Here is a 16,938-nt window from a genome sequence, read left to right on the forward strand (position 1 = left end):
GGTTGGCGATAACCTTAAGACAGAAAAATGAGATCTCCTCTCATGTTGAAGTTCCTTGCAAACTGTCATGTAATCAGCGAAATCGAGGCTCCCAGTACTCACCCCATAGACCAGTTCACCCACCATCCCGTTCCACGTCTTGGTCTCGGGGTCTCGGGCTCCGTACTTCCCATCCATTACTATAGACAGTTTGTACTTAATTCCAACATGTTTGGCAATCTCAGATGCTAAATCGACGCAGTAGCCTTCATATCTGTCATTCCCATCCAGATGCATATAATTTTTCTTGTACATCACATAAGGAGCTTCCTGTTGATTCAAACACACACTGGTTTATTCACTCCCATGCCCTAGCACATATTCAGTTACACAGAAATATGCATACATGCACTCATATGCGCCCGTGCATACACACAAACGCACCCACCCACCCACACACACACACACACACACACACACACACACACACACACACACACACACACACACACACACACAGCCACACACACACTCACACACAGAGAGATTCAAAAATATTATAAGCTGCTATAACCACATTCATGCAGTCATGCATACACAGATGATGCCCTGCGAATGCACAAATATACACTGATAACAGCAGCGTGATCATGTGGTCACGCTGCTTTCATCAAGCCGTGGCAGCCAGCAGACACCAAGCCCAATGCAACCAACCCACTTTGAGCCCAGGGGTGCGACTCTGTGGCGTAATAAAAGAGGGTTATGGGAAGGGAGAGCAAAGTTTTTCATTTCTCTGGGAGAAGACAGGAGGCCAGAATGAGTTTTTAATAGGGCTGGGAGTCATTGGTAGGCAAGGTGTGGGTCAGCTCAGAGGTGGGTGGGGATGGGAATGGGGATGGGTTTCATAAGTAAATGCCAGTGACAGGAGAGGGATAAGAGAGTGCCCATCGTATCTCAACATATTCAAGCACATTGCACCAATGTGCAGTTAAAGGCTGTTTCATTCCCAAAAAAAAAGAAAAAAGAAAAAAGAAAGAGCTTTTATTTGCTATCCAGCAAAATGCAAAAAAAGAAAAAAAAAGAATAAAAGAAAGAAAGAAAGTAATTAAATCAGGAGAGCAGGAGCGTGCTAGTTTTCCTCTCCTTTTCAAAACGCTGGTGCAGCTCGTCTTTTCTCTTACTGAGCACATCATCATTACCAAACAATAGGACTGCTCAGGAGAGCAGGCATTGTCATTACAGCCACACACAATTAGAGTGCAAGTAGGAGAGCAATGGTTTGTTTGTTCTGTGCTGAACGTATCCCCTAACCTTGGATCCTTTGAGTGTTTTCCTCCAGTTAACACGTTTACCTCCTGATCCTGACTGTATTTCTCATCTCGAGATTTTTAATGTGTCTTCTCGCTATTGACGCCGGCTTACACCTCAGAATACAAATGAAATCTAACGGTGCATAAATGCCACAGATCCTTATCGCATTTTTCTTTATCGTTTTAAAATGTTTGTTTGCAGAGAATGAGGTACGGCATCAGGTAATTACAATGCCATTATACAGTCGGTAAATGCATTTGCAATGGAAGCTATGCAATAAGCCTGAAACATTTAGTGGAGTAAATACAGTTGAGAATAAATAAATCTAAGGTATTTTGTTTGTTTATCATTCTTCAGTCTGGGCAAAAGTCCAGAAAATTATCACTGACTGGAAGTTATACTTCAACACAGAACACATGTAGGAGCAATACAAAATAGCTTGGAGAGGCGATAACCAGGACAAACACCACACCTACTTATCCCTCCTCCAATACTGTTTATTTTGCTTTGCCCAGCTGGAGAAACCATTGCAGCATCGTCCTCTAGTCATTCTTCGGCCAGTCTATCCCAAGTGTCATTGAACATTTACTTGATGAGGACAGACAGGTCTACTTACGTATGCGTTTGTATGCTTTTTGTAACTGATGGAGTCAACCATTATCATTTATACCATTATTGTGATGTCACTGCTACGACAGGCCACTGAAGTATGGAAAATCAAAATGCTTTGACACCCACACGGATACAGTTGAAACACTCCCCCGCTTTGGATCGACTGTTTCAACATGTAGTGAGTGGATGGAAAGCAACACAAAAAAGATGTGGTTCTACCCGCCCAGGACAGAATGTATCACTCGTTGGAATCAACACCATGACCTTGAGTGGCAGAATACGTGAAACATTTAAAACTGCATGGAAAGTGTACCATAATAGTAGTGACCACAATCGTTCGGTTTTCCACTGAGGAGTCGTTGGAGACCTGCGGGTCCATAATATTTACAAATCGCGCGTACTCGTTCCAGTACCCAATCTGCAAAGAGAAAACAGTGGTTAGTGATGCATTCCGACCCACTGACGATATATAAGTGAGCATATAGCAGAGCTACTTCTAAGTGTTACAGGGAACTGCAGCGATGCGCTGCTCATTAAAACAGCACTGCATTTCCCAGAGGCCTGCTGCCTCTGCCCTAAAGTTCGACCAAAACAGCAGCGTATGAGCAGAATACTAACGCGGTAGCAGAGGCCTGGTAATCTAAGCATGGGATAAACAAAGAGCTGATATTTCTGTACAGAACATGTAGTTAGTGTCATGATCAAAGACATTATGAAAATATACTGTTGGGTTTTCTGATCTACATCCGTTCAAATAGCCACACATGCAGGAGCTGAACTGCATGAGCATACAGAAAGACAACTTCAATCCTTCCCACCTTCAGCTTCCCAGGTTTTATGGTAAATAATTGATATTCAGGCCTGTGAACTGCATACACCTTTAATAATTTAGCATAATATTCCAGTGGCTCCACAGTTTCTTCTGCACAGTCCTGCCATTGCAGTTACGCTGCATTCTGCTGTACAGATGCTTAAGTCAAACCAATGTCAAGTGTTTGTTTGCCCATCTGAAATAATGGCTGCTCTGGCTCACGATGAAACGTGTTGCATATGTTGCTGCCAATAGTCTAACTGTTGCTGGCTAGGATTTTCCTTGTCACATCTGGTCCACATTTTTTTTTTCCTTTGGCCTCAGATCCTTAAATGTTTGGGCCAGACAGGTGTACAGCAGTGCAGAGCTTTTAAACACCAAGCGGAGGCGCTAGAAAGCAGTAAACTTCAGCTGCTGCTTCAAACTGTGCTCACAACTGTGGCTGCCTTTAGCACACTTGCCAGAATGGAGCAAGCTCTAAATGTTTTTTCTCTCATCCGGCAGCGATATTTGAGAAGCGCTGCTCAGGGGGACGAGACTGTGGGGAGCTGTGTCATGGAGTGCTGCTCCAGAGGCGAAGTCCTGATCTCACCCTGAGCAGCTGGGAAGGATATCAGCCCATACATCACTCGTGACAGTCACGGCTAAGAACCTTCATCCTCTAACTGTCAGTGGGGTGACTGGGGCTCCAGGTCCTGACAAACTGCTGCCCGGCTTGTCTCATCTTCCCTCGCTCCTTTACTCCTCCTCCCCCCCTGCCCAGACCCCCTTTCTCCCACTCTGTCTTCATCCCTCTCCTTGCTCTCTCCAGCTCTGTCTGGCTGTGCGGGACGGCTGTAAGAGCTGTGTGATGCGAACTGAAGTGTGGACTTCAGAGGTCTGAGAGGCAGGCGGCATAATCACATGTCATATCAGACTGAGCCCACACTTATCCAGCTAACGAGATATTCACAGCTGTCTCTTAGAACTGGGTGAGGTCATGATATAAAACCAGAGGTCATCATATGGTACCGGTTATAATGTGAATGTACCACTGGGAATTACCATTCTGAAGAGGAGCCAGAGGAATTCCTGGATCCCCTTTCTAGTAATTGGTTATTCGAATGGTAATTACTGTCAAATCATATCTGCGCTATCCCACGGCACAAAAATAGTCTTATATCATTCTTTTGATGGGACACTTTTAGTGATGATATGGCAGGCTGTGTGTGATTTGTAGGGCTTGCGATAGTTGGCTCATCAGTGCTGCTACCTAACAGAGGCAGAGAAAGGCAATCAGCATTACTCTGCACGGTCCTGTCAGTGCTGCTGGTCCCACATGACTGCAAAAGCCCTCAGCACTTGATGGAGGTAGAGGCTTATCTAAAAATGTTTTCTACTTTCAGAGCAGCTCATGGCAGCGTTGTGGCGCAGCCGAACATGTGGCCAGCATTAACCAAGTTTTGTTCTTTAGCACAGATGATCAATAAATCATTTAAAATTACATGTTGGCCGAATGCCACTGTTTTTGACGAGTAATGAAGCAAACCTTGATGTGCGCCAGCTGCTGGATGTGTTTTGATAAAGACCAGGATTTTTGATCAGGTCTGGATGTGACAGTTGATGGGTGAGAGCTGATAGAGGTCAGCGCTCCCTCTTACCTTCCTCGGCCCACCTGTTTTCATCTCATAGACATCTATGGTGTAGTTGGTCCTGCGGCCATAGTTGTCAAACTGGATGTTCCCAGTCATACCCTGCACTTGAACCTGCCGCGAGGGACAGACAAACAGACAGACACACACGCACGCACACACACACACACACACACACACACACACACACACACACACACACACACACACACACACACACACACACACACACACACACACAAAGACACAGGGGAATGTGTAATAGCCATCACTTTGCATATATAGCTGGTATTAAGGTGCTCGTGTCCATGGAGCTACTGGAGCGCGTGCAGTCTGTTAATCAAATGATGAACTGGATACGCTTTAATAAAAGATGTAGTTTTATGGTAATGAGGGCCTGGATTTGCGCGAGCTCTGTGCAGAGATATCTGGGGGCAGAGGGAGGAGAATAGCTCCGCACTCTCTTCCCTTCTCTCTGTCACTTTCCATCTTTATCGCACTCTCACTCGCTATCTCTGCTTCACTTCTTCTAGCCTTTTCTTTAGTTATCAGCTTGCCAACCCCCCCTCCGCACCCCCGCCCTCTCAGTCTCCTTTTCTCTTCACCCCCCTACCGTTTTTAGAGCTCTCTCAATGTCGATGCCTTGGCTCCAAGGTACAGCGGGATTGGCCAGACAGTCTCCAGCGCTGCCCCGGCGAGAGACGTCCACACGTTGCCGGCGCAGGTACCTGAAGGCCTCTGCTATCACCAAAATGGCATCATGGGTCAGAGCTGAAGTGTACTGTGCAAAACAAAAAAACAACAACAAAAAAAAGGCAGAACACACAGTGAGAGCGGAACACATGGCGAGAGGCAGATGATATAGAGATATCACTAGTGCGCAGGGATATTACTGTTTTTGTAGAGGTTGGTCGTTCAGGACAGAATAACTTGATACTGAGAGTAAAAAATCAGTTGTTTACATCAACTATGTGAATTTTAATTTTAATTTTAATTTTATTTTTTTTTTATCTCTCTAAAGGTTTTGTTTGCATAAGTTCTTGCTCATAGAAAAATCGCCCCCTGGTCAGGTGGCGTGGGTGCAAGCTCCGCCACCTTGCTCATGATAAAAATAGCATGATTAGACAGATTTTATCAGGAAAGCCAAGACTTGTCTGACGGTCAGGGACTCTTTCAAAACTTTCAATGCAGAGTTGGGGAGAAAATAGAGCATTAATGCGCAATTTTTATCTCCCACGCACTTCCCTCTAACTTCACCTGACCTTTTTACCACTGAGGGTTGAGCCACTTGTTTGTGGACCACTGCACCATGACAAAATCTAATTAAATGCCATTCAAGATCCATTTCTTTCTTGATCATTGTTTAATTAGATGTAAATTGAAGCTGCGATATAACCTTGCCTTGCACCGCCTATCAATATATTGATTGCTGAGAATGATGCAGAGCAAAGAGGAGGAAGCGAAGGGTGGGAGGAAAAAAGAACGACAAAGGCAAGCAGAGGAGGAGAGGAACAGAGAGAGAGCACTTCAGAAGGGATGGTCGCTGTATTCTGCATGCACGATGAAAGGCCTTGCAAGCAAAGTACCTTCAGAGGAGTGTTTCGGGCTTCTGGGAATTCTCTTTCATCTAGCCGCTCCCAGCGCTGCATAAACTGCTGCACAATCGGGTTCTCAGGGTTGACTATCTGAAACCCTGAAATGTTGGCTCCACCGGCAAAGACTTTGTCCAAGCTCACATTAGAGAAGCCCTGAGATGAGACACAGGGAGAGGAGGGAGGAGAGAAGTCACGTTACTTGTTTTTCTTTGAGTTTCTTTATTTTCTTACTTTACTTCATTACCCCGGGAGAAGAACCACAAAATATTAGCAGCTATTCTGGCAGTGTGCAAGGTGCATTTTATTATGAACCCTGTGCCATGTGAGAAAGCAACATGTGTTTGCCATTACACTGAAGCAAAATGTTTCCCTTCACACTTTGTGGCGTAACCTGAATTCACTTACAGATAAACAACCTGCCACTAGATACTTAAGTGTTTGTGCCTGATCATGCAGAAGACTAAATGTTTTACTTGAACCAGCTGGCCTACTTTTATTCAGATAGTTTTGCAGTAAAAAAACAAAACAAAACAAAAACTATATAACTGCTGCTTCAGCTGCCTTTAAATTTCCTCCTCCTTAGAGCCATGACATAGAGTTATTTCTTTTTATGGTCAAATTGCTGTTTTTTAAATGCAGCATTGTGTCACGGCGTGCAAGGACATGTGTCTGACTGCTGCATAATCACGTCTTCTAAAGTCGGGAAACAGCAGTGGGGGATCAGCGAGTGAGAGCAGGGCCGGCCTCCACTTTAAAACCTTCATGCTAATATCAAGGCTAAATGAATACTTTTCTCCCCAGACGGAGAGGAAGAGATGGCCGCCCTCCAAAGATGGTTAAAAAGGTTAAACGCTGTTTATTTTTTACTTAGGACATTAATTTATTGCTAAAAATTAATATATTCTCTGAGGTAAATATGCCGTGACTGCCAGATTGTGATTGATGAGCAAGAAACAGTAAAAGTCGTACATATACAGCAGAGAGGAAAAAAACAAATATATACATATCTGTTTTTTCTGGTTTCATACAAAAGCCTATAATCCACTTATTTTGCATGCACATTCGTGCCCATGGCCGAGACTAAGTCCTATCACATGCAGCAAGAAGCAGGTCCCACTCAATCCCAGGGGAGTGGCTTGGTTATTACTCACAAGATTGGCCAGAATGTAGTGGTAACCACGACTGTTCTTCCCCAGGGTCACAACCTAAGGGAGAAAAACATCGATACAGTAAACCACCCATGAGAAGGAAGCGAAGAGCCAGGGCTTGCATAAGTGGCTACAACACTCTGTGTAAATGCAGTAATGTCCTGTGAGTGCGCAGGATGCCACTGGAGTTGAAACAAAGCAGAGTTGGCTATGGGATAACAAGAGAGAGGGAGCGGTTAGAGAGGAAGCGTTCATTAAGGAGGCGCTGATGAGAGAGAAACGGGAACGACGAGGATCATCCTCCAATAGTCTGCTCACTTTGAAGTCATTCACGGTGCAGGAATTTCAGTCCTCAGCAACTGTTGGACAGAAGGTAGAGATAGGAAAAAATATTTCAAAGGAATTTACAGTGAGACAGCAAGATGTAGATCTCACTCCACTTTGAAAAAATCACACCTTTGGAGCATAACAGCATGTTTCAACCCACGCAGCCTGTCTGAAAATAGTAAGTGGTGTTCTAAGCCATTCCATCACTGCGGTACAAACCATATGCTGCCTTTTATTCTAGATCCTTCCTTTTGTTCTGGGCCTACCAGATAAATCTAATGGATTTTCTGAGCATTACATGCTGGACGGGGTTGTCAGCTGGGCCTCATGAGGTCTGTTCTTTATGAGTTTGCAGTCTGCTGTGGATGGACTTCTGAGCGGCTGCCATGCAGAAACCTGTCAACCATGTCTCGGTTTTCATCTGCGTTCTACAAACACAGCAACACAAGTTTACAGCGAAATCAGCATGTTTGCACATGTTCTGGCTCGGGCTCTGTCACAAAAACAAACCTTTGGTTCATCATCTGTTTGTGTGTGCGTGTTAGGCCAGGGACGCTGGATATTTGTTACTGTGGATCGTTTACGCCGAGTAGGAGAGAGTGATGAAAAGCAAACTTGTACCTTCACATCTCAGGCTGCAAAAGAATCTTTGAAGGACGTTTTCAGTTTCACCCATTTCAACTACAATTACAGCTTTTAATTTAGCCACGGTGAACTTCAACTGAACTGGGTGCACTAGTATACAGTAGCAGCAAACAATTTAATCCTGGCTTGGACTGAGCATCCTCCCAAATTAAATAAACCACTTCCCCCCCTCTTTTGTGGACATCTGAAGGTTGTCCGCTGAAGGGAAGAGAGTTTGCTGGTGTTTTTCCCGAAGAACGGCGCACAAAAGAGCACAAACACAGAGCCTTTCACTCACGCTATCAAGCTGCTTGGATGGGTCAGCGTTGTCTGACAGTTTCCCCATCATTAAGGCTTTAAACTTCCACCACTGCAGGATGTCAGACAGAGGGGAACAAACCAAGAAAGTAAAATAGAAACAAAGTGGAAATGAGCTGATTATAATGCAGAAATAGCAGGAGCTGGCTTTTACAATCCATCAATCTAATGAATAAGTGACAGAAAGCTCTATGAAAAGAAATGTCTGCAACACTTGCAGTGATATCTGAGCGAGATGGATCACGGCTACTGCTGCTGTAATTACTCACAGGTCTGAGTTTCAGCCCTGCTGCATTTCCTTGGACAAACCCCACAGCTCCTTCGCCATGTGCTAACCTTGACTCTGGCTGTAGGCCTCCTCGCACCTGCCCTGGAGCTGGGCAGAGAAAAGCCTTGCCCCCCACCTGCAGCCCGCAGCTCACAGCCAGCCTGGCAATGGCTACATGCAGCAACCTTGGGATGAAGTACAGCAAGACACTGATGGCACAGAGATACACAGAACCTCCGGCCAGATCACACCAACCTCTCCCCTTCACCTCTTTAATTAGGCAGACCCGGCTCCGTTGAGATGGACAGATTTCGTTGTTTCTAGCTGTGATGCACCGCTGACTGGCCTGTCCACAAAAACCCTCAGATAAGGCGATGACTATCTTTTTATAGTGTTGATACAAACTTATTTGCTTGTATATCCTTTTACAATGCAATACTATTTGAGCAAAAACACACTATTACTGGAAACAGAATTTCCTCAAATGAGACATCAGAAAATAAACATACTTGCACATTTCTGAATTCTGTGAAGTTGCAGACCTTTGAAGGCACAGTTTTGGGAAATAGACTAATTCATTTTTTTCTTTTTGCCAACATCAAAGCCAACCTTGTACCTATAGAGCTGCTGTCTGGATGTGATTGGCTAAGCCTAGCATAAATACTGCAAACAGCTGACCTGGTTCTGCTCATAATTCAAAAATACACCTGCCAACACTCATTAATTAACACATGGTGTCTCAAAATGTTAATGTCAAGACTTATGTGATGGATAAAAAGGTAAAATATTATTAATTTATTGTGGGGCAATAATTTATACATAAATACGATTCTACAATTAAAAAATATGCAATCTAGTCTGACTGACAGATTGTTATTGGTAAGACATGAGCACCAACGATACCAGTAGTTTAGCATAGAGACCAAAAGCCTGGAGTCAGGCTCGTAAGTAAAAAAAAAAGAAAATCCAGCTGCAAACACTTTGTGGATGGATTAAACACTTACAGTCACAATGTGTTAATTAGTGAGCTTTGGAGGTAGAGGGATGTTTTTTTTGTTGTTTTTTTTTCACTTTGGACAGAGCTAAACTACAGCTAAGCTAACATGAGAAGGAGATTAATCTTGGCATCTCACTGCAGAAAAGATGGTGAATTAAGAGTATTTCCCACAGTGCTAAACTATTCATTAACTTTGCTGCGGTGCTTTTGCTAATCGTCTTCATCTTAAAATGGATATGTACCAAAAGCACAGTGATCTCTTTTGCATTATCTTTCGAAAAATATTCCCGGATTTTTCTTCAGCCTCTACTTTTCGCCTCCCATTCTCCTCGAATTGATTTCTGCTGCTGTTAATCAACTTCAGAGCACCTACATACAAACACAAGCCTACTAACAAATTACTCTGTTTCCCCGTGACACAGAAGAGAAGAAATGTGTTTAGTGTGCTACCCCTTCAATAATGCAATTCCTCTTTTTCAAACAGTGTATCCTCTTGCACATTGATCCACTAGCTGGCTCCACCACCTTTTGTTCTGCTGCTGATGGAGAGCCAGCATTTGGCAGAGTGGAGTTTTCTTTAAAGCCTGATGGGGACAGACAAACAGGGTGACCTTGACTTCACCCTCATCCAGACTCTGTGCCTCAGCCCCGCCAGACAGACAGCCCTAAATGTAAAACTACAGCTACACATTTTCAGTAAGCGTCAGACTGTTTCCCTCCGAGTCTGACCTTTCCACTGCCGAGTTTGCCACAACACAGGAAGAAGCAGACTGAAAATGATAGGTTCCCCAGAGTTTGTAAATAACATACCATTCATATGAAAGACCAGCAAATAATGATGCAATTACTTTTAGCCTCTTCCTGAAATGTGACGACTCAAAGGCCGCACAGACTCATAACCGAACTGGGAGGGTATGTCATTGACATCAGGGCTCGATCTGAATATTTTCACATTCAGATAGTTGGTTATTGATTGATACATTTACAATTAACCAACTATTTAGAAAGAAAATCAATAAAAACCAATGACCTTCACAATTTTTAAAGCCTGGGGGTTGTTTTTTTAAGATTGTTTAGTCCAACACACTCACACACACACACACACACACACACACACACACACACACACACACACACACACAAACAAACATATAAAATTTACAGTAATACAACGAGAAAAGGCAGCCAAGTCCTCATACTGGAGAATCTGAAAACAATCAATATTGTGCATTTTTCCTTGATAAATGACCGAAATGATTAGTCAATTATCAAAATTACTGATTATTATTGTGCATTCCATTACTCAAATAATAATCCAGCACTAATTGGAATGGAATGACTGTAAAGATAAATAGTGTTTAGGCGAGGATCATTGGCTCAGTAGTACTTCTGTAGGGGATCATTGCTCCATCCATGGGGGGCAATAAACAATACTCTGAAAGCTACACACCCAGTGAGTGCCACAAACAAATTAAATGATTTGAGAAGTGATATCAGATATTACACTAGACATATCACTTTTTTCAATTTTTAGGAAACTACACAAATCACATAAATCAAAAATAGAGTGATCAGGGCTCTACTGTACTTGAAGTCCACTTGAAAATTCATCTGTATCGAAAAAGGCAGACATTCAGTGACAACAGCTACGTTACAATACCTTAAATTGTCATTTAATTATTCAAATCATTACATTCAAAAGTGAAAATATTCTGTCTGCTCGTGGCAATAATAGAAAATGCTGCTAAGTCATGTCTGACAATGAAAGCCAAAGATATCAGACATCATCTAAATTAAGCAGGAGCGGGAAAATGACTTGCACTTTAAGCTAATGGTAGCTGTTTTCCCTCTTACAAACATTTTCATTTTGCTGTTTGATTAACTCACATAAAAGCCCATTTCCCCCTCTGGGAGATCAATAAAGGATTATCTCATCTTAGCATAAATGTTGATACAGCTTAAAAAATGTAAGAATGAAATGCCTGCCAGCGACATTGATCCTACCCTTGATTTTATGGCCGATAACTGGGCGCAGGGTCGAGGCTGTGGTGACAGGACATTTTATGTTTTAGGGGGGTCAATGTCGCAGTGGTGCAGTCTGGCTCAAACACTGAATTACATTAGAAATCATACTTGCATTAATAATCAGAGTGTTAATAACAAGCTGCATGAATTGTTACACAAGATTTAAAGGCTGCAGAGATACCAAAGTGTTCCACTTCACACAGGATGGGACTGAAGGGTGAATTTGAGCTATATGCTTTGATACAAAAGGACTTTCCTCTACTTCAGTCTCCATTTCTGCTTCAGCGCTCTTGGTAGAAGTGCTCTTGGTGGAGCACTCCCTAATTAACGGCCAGCAGTGGCGTGGCTGAGATGCTTTTGCGGGCAGCCGCGATATATGCCTCTGAAGATAGCGGGGGCATCCAGTGTTGGCTTTCCACCAAAATCAGAACACTTTCGAAACACCTGACTCACATTCAGATAATTATGCTGATGATTGCTCTGAGATACGAGAATAATGTGAGACTTGATACCTTGGGAGGAAGGAATCGCTGACACTGCAGCTGAGGCGCCCTCATGTTTTAGTGTGCCAAAAATTGGCTTCGAAACAGCGAGATGTCCTTCTCTGTTTTCACTGAAACTGATCGGGGTCGTTTTTCTCGATTGATAACGGAAAAAAGTTCTGGTTTACAGACACTATTATTAAGACTGATACATTTCTATTACTGATACATTTCTAACTACATGTGCGGCACACCGGTCTCAGCCACTCATTCAGTGGCTGAGTCAGCAGGTCACATTCTGTTTAATGATAACACTTTAATCCCATTTAATTCTATAATCGCAGTTTGTAAATGGCCCTCAACAGCCAGGGTTGGCGCCAGGGATTGAAAGGACTATGTATCCCCGGCTTTACCTCCAGCAGGAATGCTTTGGCTGTATTTCTATCAGCCCCTCCTCTCAGTAGCCTGGGATGTTGGGATCAGGAGCACCGTTCTTATCAGTGGAGACATTAGCTCACGTTGCTGCCTTCTCCTCTATCTTTGAGAACAAATTGAGAAACATGCAAGGTAGTGTTACCAGAAAACGCAGTCAAAGCAATAAAGGAGCTTTGTATGCGTGAGAGGGTTTGTAACTTCAAACCAAAGCATGCCAGAATACGTTTATTCAGATTTTATTTCAGCTTGTAATACTTCTAGCTACACCTGTGTTTGCCAGGATGTTAAATGAGCATACACATGGCGTCCCCTGGTTTTCAAATGCCAATATTGGTCCTTTTTTCACTGTGTGACAATATTCAGGATTGAGGACCTTCTTTTTACTGCTGACATTCTGCTATCAGCTGCGGGCAATTTATCATCCATTCTCTCTCTTTTTGCCCCCCACTTTTTATCTCCCTTGGTCAAATTTCTTTCCCTTTCTTGAATTTGATATACAGGAAGATTTCACTTTCTATAATACATCCAACTGTGGATTTCTCCGAGTTCTTCATTCAAGAGCAGAGAGGGGGATATGGAGGATCTCCAGTTCTCCATGGGGAGGCAATATGGCCACCCTTCATGCCTCCACAGGCGGCAGAATGTTGTTCTAACAAATCCCCAGATGTACCTCTCATTTTTTTTCGTCTTTCTGTGAATCCTTTTCACTTCTTATTGTTTTTTCTTCCCCTGCATGAAAATGCAGCTTTGTGGCTGGCAGAGCGCTCACTGCCTGCCTGTCTTTGAACAGCTTGCGTGCCCTGGGCCTGTCCCAGACGCCGTGTTTTTTATTATTTTTTTTTGCCTGCCTGCCTCTCTTTACACTAGTGATGAGCAGGTTGTTGCCTCTGAGCAGACTCCAGCACAGAAATCCCAGAAGGGAAGAGGGCCAGGAAGGAGCATAAAGGCAGATATGATGCTATATGTGCAATCTCATAGATGGATCAGATTAGGCAGCAGCATGCGTACAGTCAAACACACGCGCAGGCACATGCACGCACACTCAAGAGACGCCATGCTCATACTCACTGTGAAACATCATCATTATGACGAGTGGTGGCAATACAAAGATGATTTTCTTATAGTCAATCTTGTTTATGCTGCCCTTCTTTAATGCCACAGACGTTTTTCTCAGCATATGATATCATAAACCTAGATGGTTCAATGAAACACATTTGTTGGATGTGATTCAGAGAGCAGAGCTGGTGGAGGCTCTCCCATTTTTGTCGTAAGGGAAGGATTGCCATTGGGTTAATTTATCTGCAGTGCAGTGTATTGATGGAAAAGTCCTATGGGCGATAAATCCTGAGTGGTTGTTCCAGCATAAAATGATAATAGCCTGGGTGTAGCATTCTCCTCAGCATCCCAAAACAAATTTGCCGGGAGACTCACTCTGCCTTATACAAGCACAACAAAACTACGCCTGATGCAGCAGTATGCAAATGCTCCTCTTAGTGCGTTTATACATCAGGTCAAGTGATAAATGAAGCTAATAAAAGTGACAGTCAGCTGAGTGTGCACACAACGGATGTAGAGGTATGTCCAATGTTTTTGTGTATGTAGCAGGTTAGAATTAGAGCTGAAACGATTAGTCAACTCACTTTTTAGTTTATTGAGAGAAAATGAAACTGAAAAATTGAGTATTTTAATGAAACAGCTACTTAAAGCCCCTGAAGACTCTCCGTAACATTAAATTCATGGTTAAATAAGCAATAATCAAAGTTAAAGCCATTATTTATTAATAGCTGAACACTCAAAACTGAGCTTATCTGCTTCATCAGGACTGCATCAAGCAAACGACACACAAATGTCATCACATTTCCATTCAAATGTCGCTAAAGTGTGATTGGTGCACGGGAGTATGTGAAATCATCTTTATACAGTTGAGCCCCACCCACCTAAAAGAGGCAGGAAACACACACATATATAGAAATCTCACCTGTAAAACAGCCAAAACTGTTCTAATACTGGCAGCATGTTCTGTGATTTGTAAGACTGCAAGAAGCTGATAGTGAAAATACGCTTTTAGGTCCTTTAAGTGTGAGGATTTGCTGTTTTCTGCCATTCTAAACCAAAAAATAATCAAAAGAAAAAAGAATGTAACGTAATAATATGTGTGTGTGTGTGTGTGTGTGTGTGTGTGTGTGTGTGTGTGTATACATACGTATATACATACATACTGTACATATACATATAAACATATATATTTATGGCTATTTACCATTACTCATGCATTCACATGTAAGCAGCATTTCAGTGTTGTAGCTGTCTGCTGTGGAGCTAAATTTAACTTTATGCTTTATATATCTAAAATATTGTGTCACTTTTATAGTTCATATGTTTTGTATGAAAATCGTCACAGTGAAATTAATGTTGGGGTGTAAAAAGTTAAATCCTCTCCCCTGAAGTCCAGTGGTACATAAGCATAAAGTAATAGATTACCACTGGGTGCCCCTTTAACCATTTAGAACGTTATTCAAACACGGAGAACCTCTAACAGTGCGGTGAACTAGTCGAGCAACAAAGGCCCAGCAGGACCAAAGCATGAACAGCGACTGGATCAAAAGTGGTGCTAATGAAGAGCAGCACAGAGGGCTTCCTTTGTGTGCCGCAATGGTGCCAAATTGTGGAAGCTCAACATTTGCCTATTCAAGATAACTCTACACTGCATGAACTTCTTTGGCTGGGACAAAGACTTTTATTCTGCAGTGGAATTACTCTGACGGAAATCATAAAAATAAGCCACTGAGCTGATTCCCATTTCCCCCAGCAATCAGCTAGCTGGATCTGTCCTGCCTCATGATCCCCTCTCAACAGCAGTGACCTTGACAGACTGAAGCGACATGTCGACATTGCGACACACAGACACTGGCACACAGGGTCTGTTCAAACTCTCGCTCCGGTCCTCCAGAGATGAAACACAATCTGTCTACAATCATTGGTTAATAGAACTACAGCAGCAGGTAGAAGCCGCAGGTTTCCACATTGCTGACAGTGGATGCCGTTTTTGGTGTGATTGCCCTCATGGGAGACGGTCCATCCCTTTTTCAGTTTATAATGGTACGGCCCAGTAGGGGGCAGCTGAAGAGTGAAGTCCAGCAGCTTCCCTGAATGCCTGTGACTCATTCATATTGGCAGAGCTAGCCAGATTATTTCAATTAGCTCCAAAAAAAAAAAAAAAAAGCAAATCCCATGCTGAGGTTGTCACTGAAACAAGGGGCAAAATGGAGCACACTGCTGCTTTGAAGGTTAGCTGCTGTAAAAACTTTATCTTCCCCTTCTGCACGAGAACAAAGTTTAGATGGAAAAATGCATGAAGGTGACAGCTGGGGGTGGAGGAAGGAAAAGAGCTCCCTCTAGAAGAAAAAGAATTAATTCATTACAAAGACAGAAACAGGAAAACATCAAACAGATTATTGCCCTGCATCCTTATTATTGTTTGCAAGAGGGGGGGAAAGCAATTTAAGACGCAGCCATTAATACGGCTCACATGTGATTTGTTATGAGCTTTTCTTAAAAGCTGATGCATATTCTTAACACAAAAAGGAAGCAGATTTCAGTATAGGCTCTGGATTGTAAAGGGAGAAAATCTGCAGCACAAGAATTAAATTAGACACAGCAAATTAATACTAAAAGCCATTCTGTTTTAAACTATGACTCTGGGATCAAATTAGATTCATAAAAAACAAGTGAAACTAACAGTCGTTGAGGGGATCTTGTGAGGCAGAGAGAAGCCAATATCTAAATGAATGTTAACGAGCAGAATCCAATTCAGGAGCTGATTGCCTTATAAGCAGGCAGCGGCAAGCAGAGGGGTTCAGGGTGGAGCGGGGCAGGCGAACAGAGAGGATGCATGGCATAATAGCCACTCATCTATTCATGGTAATTGTGTTTCCCCTACTACAAGGACTGGTGGACCTTTCATTTCCTCCTCAGGCAATGGACGTGATAGAGGAACGGAGGGGTTTGGGGTTGTTAGAAGAGGATTAAAAAGGATGCATCATCAGTGGTCTCTCCAAATGGCTGCTCACCGCTCAGACCTCTCAACCTCAGGCTCTTGGGCAGCTTCGACACACACCGATTTTCAAACAAGGCAGCCTCAAACAACGTCAAGCCAGGCTCCTCACACAGGCAGGATTACTGCCTGCGCCTAATATTCAACTTAACACACTGTTAAAACTTAATGAGCATACACAAACTTAACTTGGATCGGGAAAAACAACTCGATTTGTTTTTGAAATTAGGTATCAGCAACTTTTAAGAACTCGCAAAGAAAACTGGCAGAAGTACCAAAGGTAATACACAGGATATTAACTTTTTTTTGTATTAACATTGA

General features: G+C 42.9%; 1 protein-coding gene across 5 annotated transcripts in view; it reads right to left on the reverse strand.

The window, feature by feature from the left end:
• Positions 1–16,938, reverse strand: part of gria3b (glutamate receptor, ionotropic, AMPA 3b) — an 83,798-nt gene that overhangs the window by 21,478 nt on the left and 45,382 nt on the right. For all 5 annotated transcript variants that reach the window (XR_011602203.1, XM_070963456.1, XM_070963455.1 and 2 more), the window contains exons 5-10: positions 7,091–7,144; positions 5,931–6,092; positions 4,958–5,125; positions 4,354–4,458; positions 2,216–2,320; positions 103–309 (exon numbers count right to left, since the gene is read on the reverse strand). Coding sequence is in view for 4 of the 5 variants with exons in the window: in XM_070963456.1 (XP_070819557.1) it covers positions 103–309; positions 2,216–2,320; positions 4,354–4,458; positions 4,958–5,125; positions 5,931–6,092; positions 7,091–7,144 (801 nt within the window). In the remaining variant the exon portion in view is untranslated. The remainder of the gene's footprint in view (positions 1–102; positions 310–2,215; positions 2,321–4,353; positions 4,459–4,957; positions 5,126–5,930; positions 6,093–7,090; positions 7,145–16,938) is intronic.

Source organism: Chaetodon trifascialis, chromosome 5 (genome assembly GCF_039877785.1).
Source record: "Chaetodon trifascialis isolate fChaTrf1 chromosome 5, fChaTrf1.hap1, whole genome shotgun sequence".
Lineage (NCBI taxonomy): Eukaryota > Metazoa > Chordata > Actinopteri > Chaetodontiformes > Chaetodontidae > Chaetodon > Chaetodon trifascialis.